Source organism: Salmo salar, chromosome ssa06 (genome assembly GCF_905237065.1).
Source record: "Salmo salar chromosome ssa06, Ssal_v3.1, whole genome shotgun sequence".
Taxonomy (NCBI): domain Eukaryota; kingdom Metazoa; phylum Chordata; class Actinopteri; order Salmoniformes; family Salmonidae; genus Salmo; species Salmo salar.
Genome location: NC_059447.1, coordinates 46,805,210 through 46,827,603, shown reverse-complemented (window position 1 = coordinate 46,827,603; position 22,394 = coordinate 46,805,210). Strand labels below are relative to the sequence as shown.

The 22,394-nt window shown below is 42.4% G+C and overlaps 1 protein-coding gene across 2 annotated transcripts; it reads right to left on the bottom strand.

The window, feature by feature from the left end:
• Positions 1-192: 192 nt before the first annotated feature.
• LOC106607442 (adenylosuccinate lyase) lies at positions 193-18,529 on the bottom strand. 2 transcript variants are annotated; one of them, XM_014204392.2, is made up of 11 exons: positions 18,305-18,529; positions 15,689-15,892; positions 13,539-13,583; positions 13,274-13,353; positions 9,085-9,303; positions 8,833-8,923; positions 8,619-8,688; positions 6,575-6,813; positions 2,727-2,816; positions 747-923; positions 193-499 (listed from the first exon to the last, which is right to left on the bottom strand). In XM_014204392.2, the coding sequence occupies exons 1-11, from the start codon at positions 18,527-18,529 to the stop codon at positions 413-415; spliced, it is 1,527 nt and encodes a 508-aa protein (XP_014059867.2). In that variant the 3' UTR covers positions 193-412. The 2 variants fall into 2 exon arrangements, with proteins under 2 accessions (XP_014059867.2, XP_014059870.1); XM_014204395.2 differs by lacking the exon at positions 18,305-18,529 and adding an exon at positions 17,463-17,648.
• Between the last annotated feature and the right edge of the window lie 3,865 nt (positions 18,530-22,394).

Here is a 22,394-nt window from a genome sequence, read left to right as displayed (position 1 = left end):
TGTGCCTCAAATAGGTAACAAGGAATTTTATTAACAACAATGTTGATGTTTTACTTTGTGAATCATACATGAATTTAGGAAAACAATGTTGGAACAGTATGGAATACATATACATATGAAATCTCTGAAATATTTCAGGGTCTATGTTCTAACCCTGATTGTTTAGCACTACATCATTACAAACTCACTGACTTCTGATTTAAGTATTTTATTGTCTTACAGTAAAGCGTGCAATGTTAGTCATGATGTAATTTATTTTGGTGTGTAACAGTATGTGTTTGTTTTAGTGAAAAGGCCACTCCTGACTTGCAAAACAATATTTCAGAATTGGTTTAAATTAAGTCAGGGTTAAATTAAGGGTCAGTTTTAGTATTTTGGTTAGTCGTTTTACAGGTCAGGATTGTCCCCCGTTTTAGAGCTCCAGCTCGATCTTGACGTCAATCTCGGCCTTGTAAGGTTCCAGCAGAGGGCGTACCTCCTCAGAGAGAAACCTCGCCACCTGAGTGAGAGAATGATGAGTTAGGTTGCGTCAACTATAGGTACATGGAGAAAAGCTGTATAATGTACTAAATACAAAACAGCACACGTGATTTTGATGCTCAACAGATTGAATGGATCTTTTTGCCACCATTAAATCTGTACCAAGACCCCCAGTGTGCTGGATATTATTTTCTGTTTAACTACAGGTATTTTAAAATGATTTTAAGTTGAGAAAAACAAAGATAACAAGGTGTACTGTATAGTACCTGTTGGGGGGCGCGGCCGATGAAGGTCTTGGGGTCCAGGATGTTGTCTAGATGGCCCAGGATAGGGGCGAAGTAGGGGTCAGCCTGGACCCTGGCCAAGAGGTCATTGTCTCCCCCCTCATGTTTGACCACGGTTGCAGCCTGCTGGGACAACACACGGATCTTCTCATGGCAGTCCTGGTGCAAGAACACAGACACGAGAGAAACTGTTACTGTGTGATTACACAATAATAAACTGAACAAAATTACAAACGCAACTGTAATATTCATATGTGAATACATACTGAATTATAATTGGATGCATTTTACCGCCGTATCATACTGTGCGGTGATTGGTTAAGACCACCCAGACGGTTAGGTCATGGGCAGTTGATCGTGGTTGGAGATAGGCTAACATGTAGTTGTAGCTAGTTAATAAAGAGTTATGTTAAGAAACATCCTGTAGTTCTGCGTTTTATTATTTTGTACAAAGTGTACAAAACAAAACAGCAACATACAACAATTTCAAAGATTTTGACTGGGAATACAGATATGCATCTGTTGGTCATCAGAAAAACAGTCCGTTTCTGGTGTGACCACCATATGCCTCATGCAGCGCGAGACATCTTCGCATAGAGCGTCCCTGAGACTGTTTGACAGTTTGTGCAGAAATTCTTCGGTTGTGCTAACAGTTTCATCAGCAGTCCGGGTGGCTGGTCTCAGACGATCCCGCAGGTGAAGAAGCCGGATGTGGAGGTCCTGGCTGGCGTGGTTTCACGTGTTCTTCGGTTGTGAGACCGGTTGGACGTACTGCCAAATTCTCTAAAATGACGTTGGAGGCGGCTTATGGTAGAAAAATTAACATTACATTTTTTGGCAACAGCTCTGGTGGGCATTCCTGCAGTCAGCATGCCAATTGCATGCTCCCTCAAAACTTGAGATATGTGTTATTGTGTTGTGACACAAAACTACACATTTTAGAGTGGCCTTTTATTGTCCCCAGCACAAGGTGCACCTGTGTAATGATCATTCTGTTTAATCAGCTTTTTGATATGCCACACCTGTCAGGTGGATGGATTATCTTGGCAAAGGAGAAATGCTCAATACCAGGGATGTAAACAAATTTGTGCACAAAAGTATAGAGAAATAAGCTTTTTGTGCTTAAGGAATATTTCTGGGATATTTTATTTCAGCTCATGAAAGACGGGACCAACATTTGTTGGGTTTATATTTTAGTTCAGTAAACATGCAATCTGGGGATTAAAATGTCGTTTGATTCAGTTACTGTACTGTTTAAGAAAATAAGCACACATACAGGAGGTAGCAGTGTTGTCACGATAACAAGTATCCATCGGCCTCTATCACACACACACACACACACAGTTCACAACTTAGGCACCAAACTAAAAGCTTTAGGCGACAAACAGAATTTAAGGAGCACCAGAAAGAGATAGATTTTTGGTATAGTTTATGCTTACATTAGGCCTGTATGAATCCTACCTTACCTTTGAAGCACATATCATAAATAGCAGAGTCTATTCCTTTCTGCTCGTGCCAATCAAATTTGACTAGACCTACTGTCAAGTCATTAGGTTGTTAGCCAGCTAGTGAACATGACATGACTGAACAACATTGTTTGTTATCAAACTAATAAGTAGCAACCTGGGATTAGTTTAAAAAGGGACTCATGGTTAGTGAAATGATCTAAAATGTGCATGAAATGCCACCTGAGCTCTTGGTTATACCAGGGGATGAAATAACACAACGTATCAACTTCACTCACCCTGCTCCAATGTATAAAATGCACATGTAACAACAGAAGACTCATCGGGGTCTGCATCCCCACTCGCCACCACAGCTAAATTATATTTTAAAAACTGATGAGGAATAGATGCGCTACACTAATTATGCAACGTGCGACTAATTATGCAACGTGGAGTGTGAGAAATACGTTCTGTTCTAATAAGTTGTGGTGTCATGCTGTAATAGAAGGGTGCGTACCTGTCTGTTGCCTCCAGCCTTCACCATAGCCATGATGATGTTCTCTGTAGCCATGAAAGGAAGCTCATGAAGGATGTGTCTCTCAATCACCTGACAGAGAGAGCGGGAGGATGAGAGAAAGCGAGAGGGAAAAGAGATAGATGAAAATTATAGTGATGAGAAAGGGATACGTAACATTACGGTTCACCAAACCCAGGTTTCGGTACGTATTGCGGTCAGGGTTCAGTTTCGGTACAGCAGGAAAATTAATTGGCAAGTTACTGTAGTTAATTTTAGTTTGGGCAAAATATGCAAAACTAACCCAGGAATAGATCATATACAGTGGCAAGTATGTGAACCCTTTGGAATTACCTGGATTTCTACATAAATTGGTCATAAAACTTGATCTTCATCCAAATCACAACAATAGACAAACAGATTATTGTATTTTTATTGTCTATATTGAATACATAATTTATACATTCACAGTGTAGGTTGGAAAAACGTATGTGAACCCCTAGGCTAATGACTTCTCCAAAAGCTAAATGGAGTCAGCTAACCTGGAGTCCAATCAATGAGACTAGATTGGAATGTTGCTTAGAGCTGCCTTGCCCTATAAAAAAACTCACAAAATTTGAGTTTGCTATTCACAAGAAGCATTGCCTGATCTGAAAAATGCCTCGAACGAAATAGATCTCAGAAGACCTAAGATTAAGAATTGTTGACTTGCATAAAGCTGGAAAGGGTTACAAAAGTATCTCTAAAAGCCTTGATGTTTATCAGTCCACGGTAAGACAAAATGTCTAAAAATTGAGAAAGTTCAGCACTGTTGCTACTCTCCCTAGCAGTGGCCGTCATGCATCGATGACTGCAAGAGCACTGCGCAGAATGCTCAATGAGGTTAAGAATCCTAGAGTGTCATCTAAAGACTTCCAGAAATCTCTGGAACATGCTAACATCTCCGTTGACGAGTCTACGATACGTAAAACACTAAACAAGAATGGTGTTCATGGGAGGACACCACAGAAGAAGGCCCCCCCCAAAAAAAAAACATTCCTGCATGTCTGAAATTTACAAAAGTGCACCTGGATGTTCCACAGCGCTATTGGCAAAATATTCTGTGGACAGATTAAACTAAAGTTGACTTGTTTGGAAGGAACACACAACACTACGTGGAGAAAAAAAGGCACAGTACAGCAACATCAAAACGTCATCCCAACTGTAAAGTATGGTGGAGGGAGTATCATGGTTTGGGGCTGCTTTGCTGCCTCAGGGTCAGGACATCTTGCTATCAATGACGGAAAAATGAATTTCCAAGTTTATCAAGACATTTTGCAGGAGAATGTTAGGCTATCTGTCTGCCAATTGAAGCTCAACAGAAGTTGGGTGATGCAACAGGACAAGGACCCAAAACACCGAAGTAAATCAACAACAGAATGGCTTCAACAGAAGAAAATATGCCTTCTGGAGTGGCCCAGTCAGAGTCCTGACCTCAACCCGATTGAGATGCTGTGGCATGACCTCAAGAGAGCAGTTCACACCAGACATGCCAAGAATATTGCTTAACTGAAACAGTTTTGTAAAGAGGAATGGTCCAGAGTTCCTCCTGACCGTTGTGCAGGTCTGATCCACAACTACAGAAAACATTTGGTTGCGGTTATTGCTGCCAAATGAGGGTCAACCAGTTTTTAAATCCAAGGGTTCACATACTTTTCCCACCCTGTACTGTGAATGTTTACACGGTGTGTTCAATAAAGACATGAACACATATAAGTGTGTGTTATTCGTTTAAGCAGACTGTTTGTCTATTGTGATCAAATTTTATGACCAATTTATGCAGCAATCCAGGTATTTCCAAAGGGTTCACATACTTTTTCTTGCCACTAATGTAGAGCCCAATAAAATGGCTTTATTTTTTGCCTAATTCCGTTTTGTAGAAAAAAGAAATAGAAAAAACAACATTGGAGGTTCAAAGCCCACAACAATGCTTAAACCACAAAGACATTTTCATTTTTGGGTGTAGATACCCTTTCATTTAGGTGCACACCAGCAAGTGCCTTGTTTGGTAGACAGTGTTTATGTAGCACACATGTGATTGAAGAGTTGAATGGGGAGCGTTGCTGCACAGCTATTTCCAGGTCTTTCCAAAGATATTCGATCAAGTTTAAGTCTGGGCACTGGCTGGGCCACTCAAGGACATTCAGAGACTTGTCCCGAAGCCACTCCTGCGTTGTCTTGGCTGTGTGCTGAGGGTCGTTGTCCTGTTGAGAAGGGAACCTTCGCCCCAGCCTAAAGGTCCTGAGAGCTCTGGAGCAGGTTCTCGTCAAGGATCTCTCTGTACTTTGCTCTGTTCATCTTTGCCTCGATCCTGACTAGTCTCCCAATCCCTGCCGCTGAAAAACATTGCCACAGCATGCTACCACCACCATGCTTCACCGTAAGGATGGTGCCATGTTCTCTAGACGTGACGCTTGGCATTCAGGCCAAAGAGTTCAGATAATCGTGTTTCTCATGGTCTGAGAGTCTTTAGGTGCCTTTTGGCAAACTCCAAGCGGGCTGTCATGTGCCTTTAACTGAGGAATGGCTTCCGTCTGGCCACTGCTGCAGAGATGGTTTTCCTTCTGGAAGGTTCTCCCATCTTCACAGAGGAACTCTAGAGCTCTGTCAGTGACCATCTGGTTCTTGGTCACCTCCCTGACCAAGGCCCTTCTCCCCGATTGCTCAGTTTGGCCGGCCGGCCAGCTCTAGAAGAGTCTTGGTGGTTACAAACTTCTTCCATTTAAGAATGATGGAGGCCACTGTGTTCTAGGGGACCTTCAATGCTGCAGAAATATTTTGGTACCCTTCCCCAGATTTGTGCCTCGACACAATCCTGTTTCAGAGCTCAATGGACAATTTTGCTCTGACATGCACCGTCAACTTTGGGACCTTATATTGACAGGTGTGTGCCTTTCTAAATCATGTCCAGTCAATTGAATTTACCACAGGTGGACTCCAATCAAGTTGAAAAAACATCTCAAGGATGATCAATGGAAACAGGATGCACCTGAGCTCAAGTTCGAGTCTCATAGCAAAGGATCTGAATACTTATGTAAATAAAGTAGCGGTTTTTAATTGTAATACATTTGTATTGTGCATTTGGTATTGTTGTAGATTGCTGAGGATTTTTATTTAATTAATTTTAGAATAAGCCTGCAACGTACCAAAATGTGGAAAAAGTCAAGGGGTCTGAATACTTTCCGAAGGCACTGTTCATAGATTACTTTATGGTTAACATTTCATTGAGAAGGTTTATGGGAAAGACTTTCCATCTACCAGAAGACGGTTGTCATTAGCATCATTGTTTACAGCTATACACAGACAGGGGCATTCTCGCGACATTACCTCTTCAGAAAGTTGAAGTAAAAATACGAATGACTTGTGCATTTTGTTCATGTCTTATCATCATCTTGGGCAAATGAATTAATGCTCTAATAAATTCAATACATTTAGTTGATTTCCTCCTATGTTCAATACATTTTTGCGTCTACTGGGAAGCCAAAATGTTCCCAAACTGGAGATTTAAATGATGATGATGGAGGAGAGCTATCTCTCCCACACACAACCGTTACACCCCTACATAACATACAAGACCGTTTGAGTTGAATGTTGTTCCTCTGTGATGTGTTATAGCCAACAGATGTACTGTGGGGAAAGTGCAGTTGTGTGTGCATTATCATGAAATGACAAGGTTTAAAATGGTGGTGATAATACCTTATGAGGACAACAATGGAAATAAGCCTCCTGGTTTATTGTGTTTTTTATCCTCAATAATTTCTGTCTGGACAAGCCTACTACTTCTAATTATCTAATAAATTCAATGAATTTACCTTGGGGTAGACCACCAGGCCTTCGGTGATGTTCTGCAGGGTGCTGAGGATGATGTCAGCGGTAAGGAAAGACTCAGGGAGAGAGATTCTCCTATTGGCACTGTCATCCAGTGTTCTTTCCAGCCACTGGACAGAGGCGGTCTGGAGGGGGTCAGCGAGCAGTGCTATCAGGTGGCGGGCCAGACTACAGCAACGCTCACAACGCATTGGGTTCCTCTTGTAGGGCATGGCACTGGAGCCTGGTGGGGGAGAGGCAGTCAGTGGGACCCAGACAAGTAACATTTAGGAAATAAGTTAACCTGTTTGGGATAGGGGGCAGTATTTTCACGGCCGGATGAAAAAAAGTACCCGATTTAAACTGGTTACTACTCTTGCCCAGAAACGAGAATATGCATATTATTAGATTTGGATAGAAAACACTCTGAAGTTTCTAAAACTGTTTGAATGGTGTCTGTGAGTATAACAGAACTCATATGGCAGGCAAAAACCTGAGAAGATTCCAAGCAGGAAGTGGCCTGTCTGTGAAATTGTAGTCCTTCTTTTGCTTCTCTATTGAAACTACAGTACCTGAGCTGTTACGTGGCACTTTCTAAGGCTTCCATTGGCTCTCTAAAGCCTTCAGAATGCGGATTGAGGCGTCTTCTGTCTCTGGGCAGAGTATACTAGCACAGTTTGTCAGTGGACTGCCTGGTGACTAAGAGATTGGAGATACGCGGTCCCGCGAGAATGCTGTTTTTTATTTTCCTATTTCAATGAATACACTATTGTCCGGTTGGAATATTAGCGCTATTTTACGAGAAAAATACCATAAAAATTGATTTAAAACAGGGTTTGTCATGATTCTAAGTGCGGTAAAGGAACATTTTGAATTTTTTGGTCTCGATATGCGCTTGCGCGTTACCCTTTGGATAGTTACCTGAACGCACGAACAAAACGGAGGTATTTGGACATAAATATGGATTATTTGGAACAAAAACAACATTTCTTCTGGAAGTAGCAGTCCTGGGAGTGCATTCTGACAAAGATCAGCAAAGGTAATACAATTTTTTCTAATAGTAATTCTGAGTTTAGTGAGGCCCGAAGTTGGCGGGTGTCTGAATAGCTAGCTGTGATGGCTGAGCTATGTACTCAGAATATTGCAAAATGTGCTTTCGCCGAAAAGCTATTTTAAAATCTGACATAGCGATTGCATAAAGGAGTTCTGTATCTATAATTCTTAAAATAATTATGTATTTTGTCAACGTTTATGATGAGTAATTTAGTAAATTCACCGGAAGTTTTGGGTGGGAATGCTAGTTCTGAACATCACATGCTAATGTAAAAAGCTGTTTTTTGATATAAATATTAACTTGATTGAACAAAACATGCATGTATTGTATAACATAACGTCCTTCATCTGATGAAGATCATCAAAGGTTAGTGCTTCATTTAGCTGTGTTTTGGGTTTATGTGACATATATGCTTGCATGGAAAATGGCTGTGTGATTGTTTTTGGCTATGTACTCTCCTAACATAATCTAATGTTTTGCTTTCGCTGTAAAGCCTTTTTGAAATCGGACAATGTGGTTAGATTAACGAGAGTCTTGTCTTTAAAATGGTGTAAAATAGTCGTATGGTTGAAAAATTGAAATTATAGCATTTTTGAGGTATTTGTATTTCGCGCCACGTTCTTCCATTGGATATTTGGCTAGCGGAACGGAACGCTAGCGGAACGTCTAGATGCAAGAGGTTAAACTAGCTGTTTACTCTGAAACATCAGGATGGTTTAGCAGTTGGTGCCTTAATCAAAGTGAAATCTAGGGCTAAAACTCAATTGTATTTTATTGATTCCTCACATCCTCTCTCCTTGCCTCTTTCTCAAAGTACATTGGAGCAGAAGATCAGAGGTGGAGGTTCTTCTGTTATTTTGCTCCAATCTGCTTTGAGAGGTAAGGAGAGAGGATGTGAGGAATCAAGGAAATACAAAGGATATTAACCCTAGTTTTGGGATTAGATTCCTTTATACCTGGGTAGGAAGTGGACCAATTTCCTTCTTATGACTCACCAATTTGCTCCTTTTCAAAAGGCTCCTCAATCTCTTTAAGGTTAGCCAGCAGGCGGATGTCAGTGCAGATCTGAGGAGGAGAGTATAATTTATTACCTGTGGGTCATTCCACTACTGTCAAAGACCACCAGGAGGCATTGTTTCTCCGTAGACAGACTTGTGATTTACGGTAGTAAGAATGACAAACTGATGTCCAGTCAAAACTCATCTCAACCTTGTGGATGGTGGCTCCCATGCTGGCCAGGTGAGAGAGGCAGTCGATGTCTACCTTACGACTGTACGTCTGTCCAGTCACCATGTAAGCCCTGGGAGGAAAAATGTACAGGATTGAAGAATAATAATAAAAAATATAAATACATTTAAAAAAAAAAGGTATTTCAGCAATTTGTTTGGCCTCAAATGACAAAAAGTGTGGCAAATAGGAAACTCAAGAGAATGTTGACATAAAAGTATACATTTAACTCACTTTTTGAAGCCTGCCATCTCTGTGACCATTCTGTCCAGATCCTCCACCTTATCATGGTCCCCCTGGAAGAGCTGCAGAAAGCTGGCCTGGGTGCCCGTAGTACCCTTCACCCCCCGGAAACGCAGGTCTTCACGGGCGCGCTGAAGGTTCCGCATGTCCATGGCCAGGTCCTGGAGCCACAGACATGCTCTCTTACCCACTGTGGTCAACTGGGCCGGCCTGGTAGAGGTAGGTAGGTTATATATATGAATTTATGAGAGCGCAAGAGATAAAGATGAAAAGAAAATGAGAGAGGTGGAAAATAATATAAATGGTGAGAGAAGGAGAAGAAAAGTTCAAATAAAATGTGGAGGGGAAAAATAAAGATTCATATAAAAATAAAACAGAAAGATGAAGACTGAGAAAAATAAGGCAGAGAGATTAAAGTGGACTCAGAAGCACTGAATACATAACTCTTTAATATGAGAGGACCATGAGTGTTCATAGACAAATGGGATATATCCACAACGGCACATAGTCCATGAGCCAGGGGGGGTTGGTCGGGCTCACTTAGGCTGACAATGTCTTCATCAATAAGTGCATCGACGACGTTGTCCCCACAGTGACCGTACGTACATATCCCAACCAGAAGCCATAGAGTACAGGCAACATCCGCATCGAGCTAAAGGCTAGAGCTGCCACTTTCAAGGAGCGGGACACTAATCCAGACTCTTACAAGAAATCCCGCTAAGAATCCTACTCCACCGGCTTTTAAGCTCGTCGGATGTAGCAGGGCATACACTATTACGGACTACAAAAGGGAAATACAGACGCGAGCTGCCCAGTCACGCGAGCCTACCAGAAGAGCTAAATGCCTTTTATGCTTTCCTCGAGGTAAGCAAGACTGAAGCATGTACGAGAGCACCAGCTGTTCTGGATGACTGTGTGATAACGCTCTCGGTTACTGATGTGAGCAAGACCTTTAAACACGTCACCATTCACAAAAGACGCAGGGCCAGACGGATGTGGACCAACTGGCAAATGTCTTCACTGACATTTTCAACCTCTCCCTGACCGAGTCTGCAATACCCACATGTTTCAAGCAGACCACCATAGTTTCTGTGCCCAATGAAGCGAAGGTAACCTGCCTAAATGATTACCGCCCCGTAGCACTCACGTCGGTAGCCATGAAGTGCTTTGAAAGGCTGAGCATGGCTTACATCAACAGCATCCTCCTGGATACCCTAGACCCCACTGTAATTCGCATACCGCCCCAACAGATCCACAGATGACGCAATCTGAAATCGCACTCCACACTGCCCTTTCCCACCTGGACAAAAGGAACACCTGTGAGAATGCTGTTCAATGCTGTTCATTGACTACAGCTCTGGGATTAAACACCCTCCTCTGCAACTGGATCCTGGTCTTCCTGACGTGCCACCCCCAGATGGTAAGGGTAGGCCACAACAAGTCTGCCACGCTGATCCTCCACACTGTGGCCCCTCAGGGGTGTGTACTTAGTCCCCTCCTGTACTCCCCATTCACCCAAAACTGCATGGCCAAAACATGACACCATCATTAGGTTAGGACTCCCCCCCGCTCCATTTGTTTTGTACACTGCTGCTACTCGTTGTTTATTATCTATGCATAGTCACTTCACCCCTACCTACATGTACAAATGACCTCAACTAACCTGTACCCCCGCACACGGACTCGGGTACCAGTACCCCGGTATATAGCCTCGTCATTGTTATTTTATTGTGTTACTTTAGTTTTATTTGGTAAATATTTTCTTAACTCTTCTTGAACTGCACTGTTGGTTAAGGGCTTGTAAGTAAGCATTTTACGGTAAGGTCTACACTTGTTGTATTCGGCGCATGTGACAAATAAAGTGATTTGATTTCCTTGAAAGTCCATGTAGGCCGGCATTGTAAATAAGAAATTGTTCTTAACTGACTTGCCTAGTTAAATAAAGGTAAAAATATACACTGCTCAAAAAAATAAAGGGAACACTTAAACAACACAATGTAACTCCAAGTCAATCACACTTCTGTGAAATCAAACTGTCCACTTAGGAAGCAACACTGATTGACAATAAATTTCACATGCTGTTGTGCAAATGGAATAGACAACAGGTGGAAATTATAGGCAATTAGCAAGACACCCCCAATAAAGGACTGGTTCTGCAGGTGGGGACCACAGACCACTTCTCAGTTCCTATGCTTCCTGGCTGATGTTTTGGTCACTTTTGAATGCTGGTGGTGCTTTCACTCTAGTGGTAGCATGAGACGGAGTCTACAACCCACACAAGTGGCTCAGGTAGTGCAGCTCATCCAGGATGGCACATCAATGCGTGGAGAACGTTCTGCTGCCTGCAACATCCTCCAGAATGACCGGTTTGGCGGTGGGTCAGTCATGGTGTGGGGTGGCATCTCTTTGGGGGGCCGCACAGCCCTCCATGTGCTCGCCAGAGGTAGCCTGACTGCCATTAGGTACCGAGATGAGATCCTCAGACCCCTTGTGAGACCATATGCTGGTGCGGTTGGCCCTGGGTTCCTCCTAATGCAAGACAATGCTAGACCTCATGTGGCTGGAGTGTGTCAGCAGTTCCTGCAAGAGGAAGGCATTGATGCTATGGACTGGCCCGCCCGTTCTCCAGACCTGAATCCAATTGAGCACATCTGAGACATCATGTCTCGCTCCATCCACCAACGCCACTTTGCACCACAGCCTGTCCAGGAGTTGGCGGATGCTTTAGTCCAGGTCTGGGAGGAGATCCCTCAGGAGACCATCCGCCACCTCATCAGGAGCATGCCCAGGCGTTGTAGGGAGGTCATACAGGCACGTGGAGGCCACACACACACTACTGAGCCTCATTTTGACTTAACAGGTTAAACATCACTGCCTTGTCATTTTTTATGTCTAGTACAGCCCCTGCCTTCTTCAGGGAAGGTTTGCTTAACCTGTTGGGGATAGGGGGCAGTATTTGCACGGCCGGATAAAAAACGTACCCGATTTAATCTGGTTACTACTCCTGCCCAGTAACTAGAATATGCATATAATTGTTTGATTTGGATAGAAAACACCCTAAAGTTTCTAAAACTGTTTGAATGGTGTCTGTGAGTATAACAGAACTCATATGGCAGGCCAAAACCTGAGAAGATTCCAAACAGGAAGCGCCCTCTCTGACCATTTCTTGGCCTTCTTTGTCATCTCTATCCAAAACAAAGGATCTCTGCTGTAACATGACACTTCCTAAGGCTCCCATAGGCTCTCAGAAGGCGCCAGAACGTTGAATGGTGACTCTGCAGTTACAGGCTGAAAAACAGTAGCGCATTTGGTAAGTGGTCGATCTGAGAACAATGAGACGGTTGCGCGCGTGCACGTGAAGAGTCCATTTTACTTTCTCAGTCTTTGAACGAAAAACAACCACTCCCGGTCGGAATATTATCGCTATTTTACGAGAAAAATCGCATAAAAATTGATTTTAAACAGCATTTGACATGCTTCGAAGTACAGTAATGGAATATTTTTAAATTTTTTGTCACGATACGTTACCCTTCGGATAGTGTCTTGAACGCACGAACAAAAAGCCGCTATTTGGATATAACTATGGATTATTTGGAACCAAACCAACATTTGTTGTTTAAGTAGAAGTCCTGGGAGTGCATTCTGACGAAGAACAGCAAAGGTAATTCAATTTTTCTTATAGTAAATCTGAGTTTGGTGAGTACCAAACTTGGTGGGTGTCAAAATAGCTTAGGAACACAAGCAAGCTGTTCCTTTGTGGTCGACCACAGTATCCAGCGGATTCCGTGGTCGACCAAAGGAACAGCTTGCTGACTGTGTGACTAAAAAAGGAGCATCCGGTCTTGTGCTCCTACAGGCTCTCAGTAGCTTGAGTAATACAAATAAAAACTGTCACACAACCCATTTGTAATGGGGAAGTTAATAATAATACTTGGACATTTAATTATGTTGTTGTTTTATTTGTCTTTATAGAAAAGAGTTAAGTTCATGCTTTAAGTATCCCTATATTTCTGTTATTACGGGGCCAGCACTCTGTCAAGAGTGCACCTGCGCGGGAAGTTTGGTTGTTGATGGACCTAGCCTTGAGTTCATACGGTATAGTAAACTTTGTTAAACTGGAATTTTGTCATTGTGTCATTTCGAGTTAACAGTTAGAACCTCCTGAGGTGTTCATACTTACTGGTAATGTGTGAAACCCAGGGTGGGGAGACCAGCGTATTTTTCAGCAAAGTTTGATAGTCTGTCGATCACTCTGGCCAACTATAAAGACAGAAATTTGTTATTAGTTTACGGAAGTGATGAGGGATATACAGGATCATACTTAGTTGACTTTCTCAGACATTTCAACACAAAGTTGCACATAACTTTACAGCATACTATCCATATCTAGTGCTGGCCTGGGGGTAGTAGAACTAATCCTCCCTGGTCTATAACCACTAACTTACCTTCGGCAGGAGAATGTCAAAACCGTCACGAAGCATGATCAAATCCTGAAGAAAAAAACAGAAGAAAAAAAACAGCAGGCATATCAGTCATTATGCATAGAAATCTCAAAGTTGTATAAATATACACTAGAGGTCGACCGATACTGATTTTTCGATACCGATAATTGGAGGACCAAAAAAAGCCGATACCGATTAATCGGACGATTTTTATATATATATAAAAAAAAATATTTGTAATAATGACAATTACAACAATACTGAATGAACACTATTTTAACTTAATATAATACATCAATAAAATCAATTTAGTCTCAAATAAATAATGAAACATGTTCAATTTGGTTTAAGTAATGCAAAAACAGTGTTGGAGAAGTAAAAGTGCAATATGTGCCATGTAAAAAAGCTAACGTTTAAGTTCCTTGCTCAGAACATGAGAACATTTGAAAGCGAGTGGTTCCTTTTAACATGAGTCTTCAATATTCCCAGGTAAGAAGTTTTAGGTTGTAGTTATTATAGGACTATTTCTCTCTATACCATTTGTATTTCATATACCTTTGACTATTGGATGTTCTAATAGGTACTTCAGTATTGCCAGCCTAATCTCGGGAGTTGATAGGCTTGAAGTCATAAACAGCGCAATGGTTGAAGCATTGTGAAGAGCTACTGGCAAATGCAGGAAAGTGCTGTTTGAATGAATGCTTACGAGCCTGCTGCTGCCTACCACCGCTCAGTCAGACTGCGCTATCAAATCATAGACTTAATTATAATATAATTACACACAGAAATACGAGCCTTAGGTCATTAATATGGTCAAATCCGGAAACTATAATTTCGAAAACAAACGTTTATTCTTTCAGTGAAATACGGAACCGTTCCGTATTTTATCTAACGGGTGGCATCCATAAGTCTAAATATCGCTGTTACATTGCACAACCTTCAATGTTATGTCATAATTTTGTAAAATTCTAGCAAATTAGTTCACAACGAGCCAGGCGGCCCAAACTGTTCATATACCCATACTCTGCGTGCAATGAACGCAAGAGAAGTGACACAATTTGCCGAGTTAATATTGCCTGCTTACATGAATTTCTTTTAACTAAATATGCAGGTTAAAAAATATATACTTCTGTGTATTGATTTTAAGAAAGGCGTTGATGTTTATGGTTAGGTACACATTGGTGCAACGACAGTGCTTTTTTCGCAAATGCGCTTTTGTTAAATCATCCCCCGTTTGGCGAAGTTGGCTGTCTTTGTTAGGAAGAAATTGTCTTCACACAGTTCGCAACAAGCCAGGCGGCCTAAACTGCTGCATATACCCTGACTCTGTTGCACAGAGAAGTGACAATTTCCCTAGTTAAAAGAAATTCATGTTAGCAGGCAATATCAACTAAATATGCAGGTTTAAATATATATACACTTGTGTATTGATTTTAAGAAAGGCGTTGATGTTTATGGTTAGGTACACATTGGTGCAACGACAGTGCTTTTTTCGCAAATAGTCTTGTTAAATCACCCGTTTGGCGAAGTAGGCTGTGATTCATTGATAAATTAACAGGCACCGCATCGATTATATGCAACGCAGGACAAGCTAGATAAACTAGTAATATCATCAACCATGTGTAGTTAACTAGTGATTATGTTAAGATTGATTGTTTTTATAAGATAAGTTTAATGCTAGCTAGCACCTTACCTTGGCTCCTTGCTGCACTCGCATAACAGGTAGTCAGCCTGCCACGCAGTCTACTCGTGGAGTGCAATGTAATCGGCCATAATCGGTGTCCAAAAATGCCGATTACTGATTGTTATGAAAACTTGAACGGCCCTAATTAAATCAGCCATTCAGATTAAATCGGTCGACTTCTAATATATACCCATGAGAAACAAATGTGACCATTAAGCACACTCATCCTAAAATAACGTGGTACTTTTGGTCTAAAAGTAACTGTCTGCAGACTGTTGCATGTGGAATACATGGCCCAACCCAAAATTAACCCCCAAGCCCTGTGCCCTTCTGGAGATCTAAGAGGATTTGATTGGTATAAGCAATATGGTGAAACTTTCACCTAGTCTACCAGAGGCTAAGTAACAATGCCTACACCTGTCAAACCATTTCAGATCTAGAGGTCTATTTGGGATTGGGCTTCTCTTACCGTGTTGTCTCCCACGTAACAGGAAGTGGCACCCAGGTGGATGATGGGAGCAGCGGTGGGGCAGCAGTGGGCGAAGGTGTGCACGTGGGCCATGACATCGTGCCTCAGCTTGCTCTCCTCCTCTGCCGCCATGGCAAAGTCGATGTCCTCAGCATGGCTCTCCATCTCTGCTACCTGGGCTTCGGTGACGGGCAGGCCAAGAGCCTGGAGAAGGGAGAATATTATAAGCAGCAAACCAAGAGCCTGGAGGTCAACAGGAAGGACAAGAGGAGCAGAGAAAGTTAGAGCTGGTACCCTAGAGGCGTAGTGAAAGCACTGCAGCCTGTCATTGCTGGTTTTTAACTGATACTCTGGGATATGCATTCAGTGTAAGCTCTAGCTACTTTATCAAGTGTTCTCTAGCTTTTATAAAGCTGAAACATTGTTGCTACATTGAAGTAATTGCACATTGTATGGTACTATATAATAAAAGTAAGCCAATTGTGTCAATGGGATGTGTGGTGGAACGGTCCAGAAAGTGTGTCAACATTTTCAGATCACTTTCAAACAGATAGCTAGAGGTGGTTGCTTTGCTCCATATCTCACACAGAAGCTAGGAAAACTATTCCAGCACAATCTTCGTTATGGTAGCAGGTCTATTTAAAACCATTGAAAAATAGAACGTGTTGTTCGAGTAGCAGAGCAGAGGAGTTTGGCCCTGTGTTAATGACAATAGCGAGCGACATTCCTTCCCCTTAGCCGTTAGTTACACTTAAATGTGTTTTACTTGGATCTGGATAGGTAGGCTATAAGCAGTGTAGTGGTGAAGTTTCCACTAATATCACATGCAACTTACATATCTGAAAACATAGAAGGGTTATTTAGGGCCAAGGACAAGGAAGGAGAGTGAATAGCGTAAAGAGGCTAGGCTAACTCTCAGGGTGTTAGTGTCCTATTACCATGACATTTTGGCCTGGCTATTTTTGACACAAACCCACCCCAGCAGATTTCAGAGAGACATTGGAGACAAACTTGCTATTTGAAATCTGACGAAACAACATTTTGTATGGGAACACTGTCTGTACATTCGTTTTCATGAGGGCACAAGACTATAGTAGCGACTAGCTGCTAGCGAGTGTGAGAAGAGAGATTCCACCACCATAGCCCTGCTCTGTGTGTGTGTGTGTGTGTGTGTGTGTGTAGCTGCTAAAAGTCCCCATAGGCAGTATTTCTGTTACATGTATTTGAAATACGTATTTTAATTACTTCTGAGTATTTCGTCATTTGAATTACACTGGTCTGAACTACACCCCAATGTATTTTCAGAATACTGAAATTTGTATTTTCAAAATATTTTTCTATACCAGTTTGTATAGCGGTTCACATTTTGTGGCCCACCTTTCACCCTGCATTGGTATCAGAAGTCTGATAGCACTAAATTAACTAAATATACAAATTGTAACAATTGCAAAGCATGCTGAGTATTATTCTAATAGCTCTGCTCCGAAACAATACACTGTGTGCTTTGTAGTTCATTTTGGTATGTTCATTTTCACATATACATTTAGGTGATTTAGCAGGCACCCTTACCAGAGTGGACTTGCTCAACTAAGGTAGTTAAACAAAAACATAATACAGTCAATGTAAAACCATTACTGAGAATGTTTTTGCTGTTCGGGCCAGCTACTTGCAAATATATTTGTCCAAGAATTTTCTCATTTATTTTGATACAAAATATCTGTATTTTGTACTTTTTGCCCATAGGCTAGGCCCTGCCTATATCCTTATTCCTTACCTTTGTGTAGTCCATTTCCCCTCCACTAACAGATCAGCTGAGCTGTTGCATGTGACAGAGGGTCTGGTAGTAAGGTTAATTACAAACACACAGCTTCCCTGTAAATTACAAGAGTTGTGGAAGTCATTTTTGTCTTCAAAAATAGCCTAGTGTTTTTCTCTTAAAGGTCTTTGCTGGACAACTCTTATCTAGGTTTCACTGTCTGCAGGTTTGTTTATCATGTGGAAATAGCTGGAAATCCATATCCAGTTTCCAAATAGTGTAGGCCAACAGCAGTGGAATATTGGAATTTGCAGTGGGGTCACTGAACTAGCTGAAAGTGATTTGGAACCCTGACATCAAGTTAAAGAGAGGCTAGATTATTTTAGATAGAAGTCCTTCAGATGTATACCCCTACAGGGTTGATTGAATAGCCTAACTTACTTTACCAACCATCCCAGTCACTTTCCTGACTGCCAACAACTGGGTACTGTTGATGAATAACTACATGCATTGTTACATCCACAATCATACATCAATACTCTACAGCTTATCACAAGACAATGCATCATACTAGCTAGTTTGTTTGGTTTGCATCTTCTGTCTTGTAAGGCAAATACAGTAACGTTATATTCTGAAGCTGTTCATTTACTATAAGGTCCTCCTATATTTAGAGCAGGGAACTTGAGAAGGATCTCTCAAGGTCGCAAACTTAAAATAGACCTCATTTTGTAGCATAAAGTGCGCAAATAATTTGGAAAACCATAGCTACTGAAACATGCTATAGCAAGATAGCTAAAATAACATGCATGCTTACTAGCCAATATTACATCTAGCTAGCTAAGTGGCTAATTAGCGCACACCTTCTCAGCTTTGGCCAAGTAGATCCACAGTTTTCTCCACGTTGTGAATTTCTTCCTGTCACTGAAGTTATAGGCCATTTCCTTGCTGGCATATCGTGACACCAGCGGCGAACGATACTTATTAAATTCGTCTCCAAATGTGTCCATGACTGACATGTGTATTGCAAGCCTCAGGCAGCACGCCTCACCTCGTCTTCTTCGATGAGGTTTAACGGCGGTTGGCATTCAATAAATGTTGCATTACCGCCATCTACTAGACTGGAGTACAACTCCCTTATACTTTGCTTGAATAAATAAATAAATAAACAAATACCCTACCATCTAACAACACTCACAAAAAAATGCTATATATAATAATAAAAAATACCACAACCCTACTCGACTATTTACATCTATTTAGTCCTAACTAAGGCTGACAACCTGAAAGGATGGGACATCACCACTTAACACACCCTGTAACTCTTCTGATGTGAAGTCTCGCACACCCAAATACCTCTCTGCAGCTGCCACCACAAACTCAATTTTCTGCGACTTGATAACCACGGCTATAAATGCAAAAAAAATCCAATCTTACTGAAACATATATCACTTGTTGGCCTATCCCTCTGTACTGGTAGTACTCACACCACTCCTCTCAGGAACCCTCCCCCATGACCCATCTTCCTCTACTTTCTTCACTGCCTCAGCATATTACAACTTATGCACTACTCTAACCCTGGAAACCTCAACCTTCCTCTCTCACATGGGACATTTCTGATCCCCAGCCCGATGGGCACCCCTAGAATTAACACATACCACTACCTTCCCCAATGCTACACATTCCTTTGTCTCATGCACTTCTGCACACTTCTCACATCTACAAACCTCCCTCCTACACACTGCTGCCACATGCCCATAAGCTGGCCACCTGTAACAGCGTAATGTATTCGGCACAAAATTTCATACACGATAACCTAATATCACTTTGTACGGCAAAAACTCAACATCAAAACTCAAAAGAACAAACAATGGCTCTTCTGTTTCACCACTCACGCCACCCTGTCTGTGTCGCACAAAATTACAAGCAACACAAACACTGGGAATCTTCCCCTTCAGTTGGTCAACTTTTACATTTACTGCTACCCCAGTATAATTACTCCTTTCAACGGCACCCTTTTCTTGAGAGCAAAACAATTCACGTTTCTTGCCATCATTCGTTTACCGTGGAGCGCCTTTTCCCTCTGACCAGCAGAAACACAAACAATTATCACAAGACCACAAGACCCTCAGCGATTCCACAACACCAAACTCTGTTTTCACCCACCCTGAAACCACCCACTTCCGGGTCTTCTTTTTCTTTAAGTTTTTATTGACGGTTTGCAACCAACTGACAGGTGCATACATTGCCACATACTGTACTGGAGTGTGAGGCCAGTCACAACTTTTCTATAGCGCTATATTCTCTTAACTAACCCTTAATTTCTAATAAAATAATTTCATACAAACCTCACTACTCCCATCACCCCCACCCAAAATACCACCCAATCCCCATCCAACCTATCTGACCGTGTCAAACAACCTCTCCCTTTCTACATCATACATTTCATAAAATAATAATACATGCTCAACTGTTTCCTCTACCATACAGCCATTACAGACTCCACTACCATGTTTCCCTATCAATTTCAAAGAGGACTTAAATCCTGTAGTTGGTGCCTCTCCTTAAATCCGCCGTAGTTGGTGCCTCTCCTTGTTCGTTCGGCGGTCGACGTCACCGGCTTTCTAGCCTCCACCGATCTACATTTCTTTTTCCATTTGTTTTGTCTGTACCGTACACACCAGGTTCCCATTTCGTTTGAGTTATTTCCCTATTTAACCCTCTGGAGCCATCATGGTTTTGTGCGTGTTTATTGTTGTCAGTTGTCTCTATGTGATTCTGGATTTTCCTTCTCCTTGTTGGAGGATTATTTTTGAGTAAAGTGACTATCATTACTCATCTCTGTGTTGTCATGACGTTGGCCTGTGGGTAAGGTTTATGACCCCCCCCCCATAAATACCTTTCTCCCTTCCCCTCTCTTACTGACCCTACTGAAGGACTGCTGTCCTGTTAAATATAGAGAGTCTGGGAACATCAAACAAATGGGGAAAGGAACCATATTTTGGTAATAAAACCAGTTGGAAATATGCTTGATAACGTAATGAGTATGTATGTCAGTTCGCTTGTCATCTGAGACATTATGACTGATGGGTCTACCAGAGCGGCCCGCCTGCCCTCCGGGTCTACCAGAGCGGCCCGCCTGCCCTCCGGGTCTACCAGAGCGGCCCGCCTGCCCTCCGGGTCTACCAGAGCGGCCCGCCTGTCCTCCGGCCCAGCCCGAGTGGCCCGCCTGTCCTCCGGCCCAGCCCGAGTGGCCCGCCTGTCCTCCGGCCCAGCCCGAGTGGCCCGCCTGTCCTCCGGCCCAGCCCGAGTGGCCCGTCTGTCCTCCGGTCCAACCCGAGTGGTCCGTCTGCCAGGGTCAGCTCGAGTGGCCCATCTGCCCGGCGCAGCTATCGGCGCCACCAAAGTGGACGACGCCGAAGGTGGAGCAAGGTTTACGTCCCGCACCTGAGCCACCTCCAGGATAGGTGGGTTGGGGAGGGAGGGTGTAGCACAGTGCCGTCGTTGACGTCAGCCACCCTCCCTTCCCTCCCTTATTGTTTAGGGGTTATTGTTTATTGGTTTTGTTGGGGTATTGGGGATTTTTTGTTGTGTTTTCTTTTTGTAAGGTGCATTACGGGGTCTGCACCTTGAGGGGGGGTACTGTCACATCCTGACCAACAGAGGGAGCAATTGGATTAGTTTTGGTCAGGATGTGGCAGGGTTTTTGTGTGTGTGAATGGTTGTTGGTGATTAGGACTCCCAATTGAAGGCAGGTGTGTTGAGTTGCCTTTGATTGGGAGTCCTATATAGGAGTGTGTGTTTTTCTTTGGGGTTGTGGGTAATTGTTTCTGTTCAGTGTGTTATGCTGTCAGCACTGTTGAGCTGTCGGTATTTTCTTGTTTTGTAGTGTTCCAGTGATCTTTTTTTGAATTAAATGACGCTGAACACTAACTCTGCTGCATTTTGGTCCACTTCTTCTCTCCATGACGACAGTTGTGACAAAGTGAATCCTATGATCCCTTATTGATGTCACTTGTTAAATCCACTTCAATCAGTGTAGATGAAGGGGAGGAGACAGGTTAAAGAAGGAGTTTTAATCCTTGAGACAATTGAAACATGGATTGTGTATGTGTGCCATTCAGAGGGTGAATGTGCAAGACAAACGATTTAAGTGCTTTTGAACGGGGTATAGTAGTAGGTGCCAGGCGCACCGGTTTGTGTCAAGAACTGCAACACTGCTGGGTTTTTCACACTCAACAATTTCCCGTGTGTATCAAGAATGATCCACCACTCAATAGACATCCAGTAACCTGACAACTGTGGGAAGCATTGGAGTCAACATGGGTCAGCATCCCTGTGGAACACTTTGACACCTTGTAGAGTACATGCCATGACGAATTGAGGATGTTCTGAGGGCAAAACGGGGTGGGGGGTTCAACAAATATTTTTAACTCTTCAAATAGGTTTATTCACTGACCACTGCATTTAGGAGGATAGCGAATACTGAAATGTAGCTAGCTAGATCACTTGCCAGGTGGTAGCCACTAACTAATCATGGAAGCATGATCTATTCAACCAACTTCAATGTGCATTGCTGCTACCAACTGGACTGGAGTGTGGACCAGAGACAGGGAAGGTCTAAATTCTACCCATTATTCTCATCTCCTTAAAACCTGTTGGGTCTAGGGGGCAGCATTTGCACGTCTGGATAAAAAAAATGTACCCGATTTAATCTGGTTACTAATCCTACCCAGTAACTAGAATATGCATATACTTATTATATATGGATAGAAAACACTCTAAAGTTTCCAAAACTGTTTGAATGGTGTCTGTGAGTATAACAGAACTCATTTGGCAGGCAAAACCCTGAGACATTTTCTGACAGGAAGTGGATACCTGATGTGTTGTATTGACTTTAAACCTATCCCATTGAAAAACACAGGGGTTTAGGAATATTTTGGCACTTCCTAT

Coding starts and splice junctions, on each gene's coding strand:
- LOC106607442 (XM_014204392.2), bottom strand. CDS start 18,529: ATGCCAACCGCCGTTAAACCTCATCGAAGAAGACGAGGTGAGGCGTGC. Junction 2,817..6,574: donor GCCTGGTGGTCTACCCCAAG/GTAAATTCATTG, acceptor TCTCTCTGTCAG/GTGATTGAGAGACACATCCT. Junction 500..746: donor TCGGCCGCGCCCCCCAACAG/GTACTATACAGT, acceptor TCTCTCACTCAG/GTGGCGAGGTTTCTCTCTGA.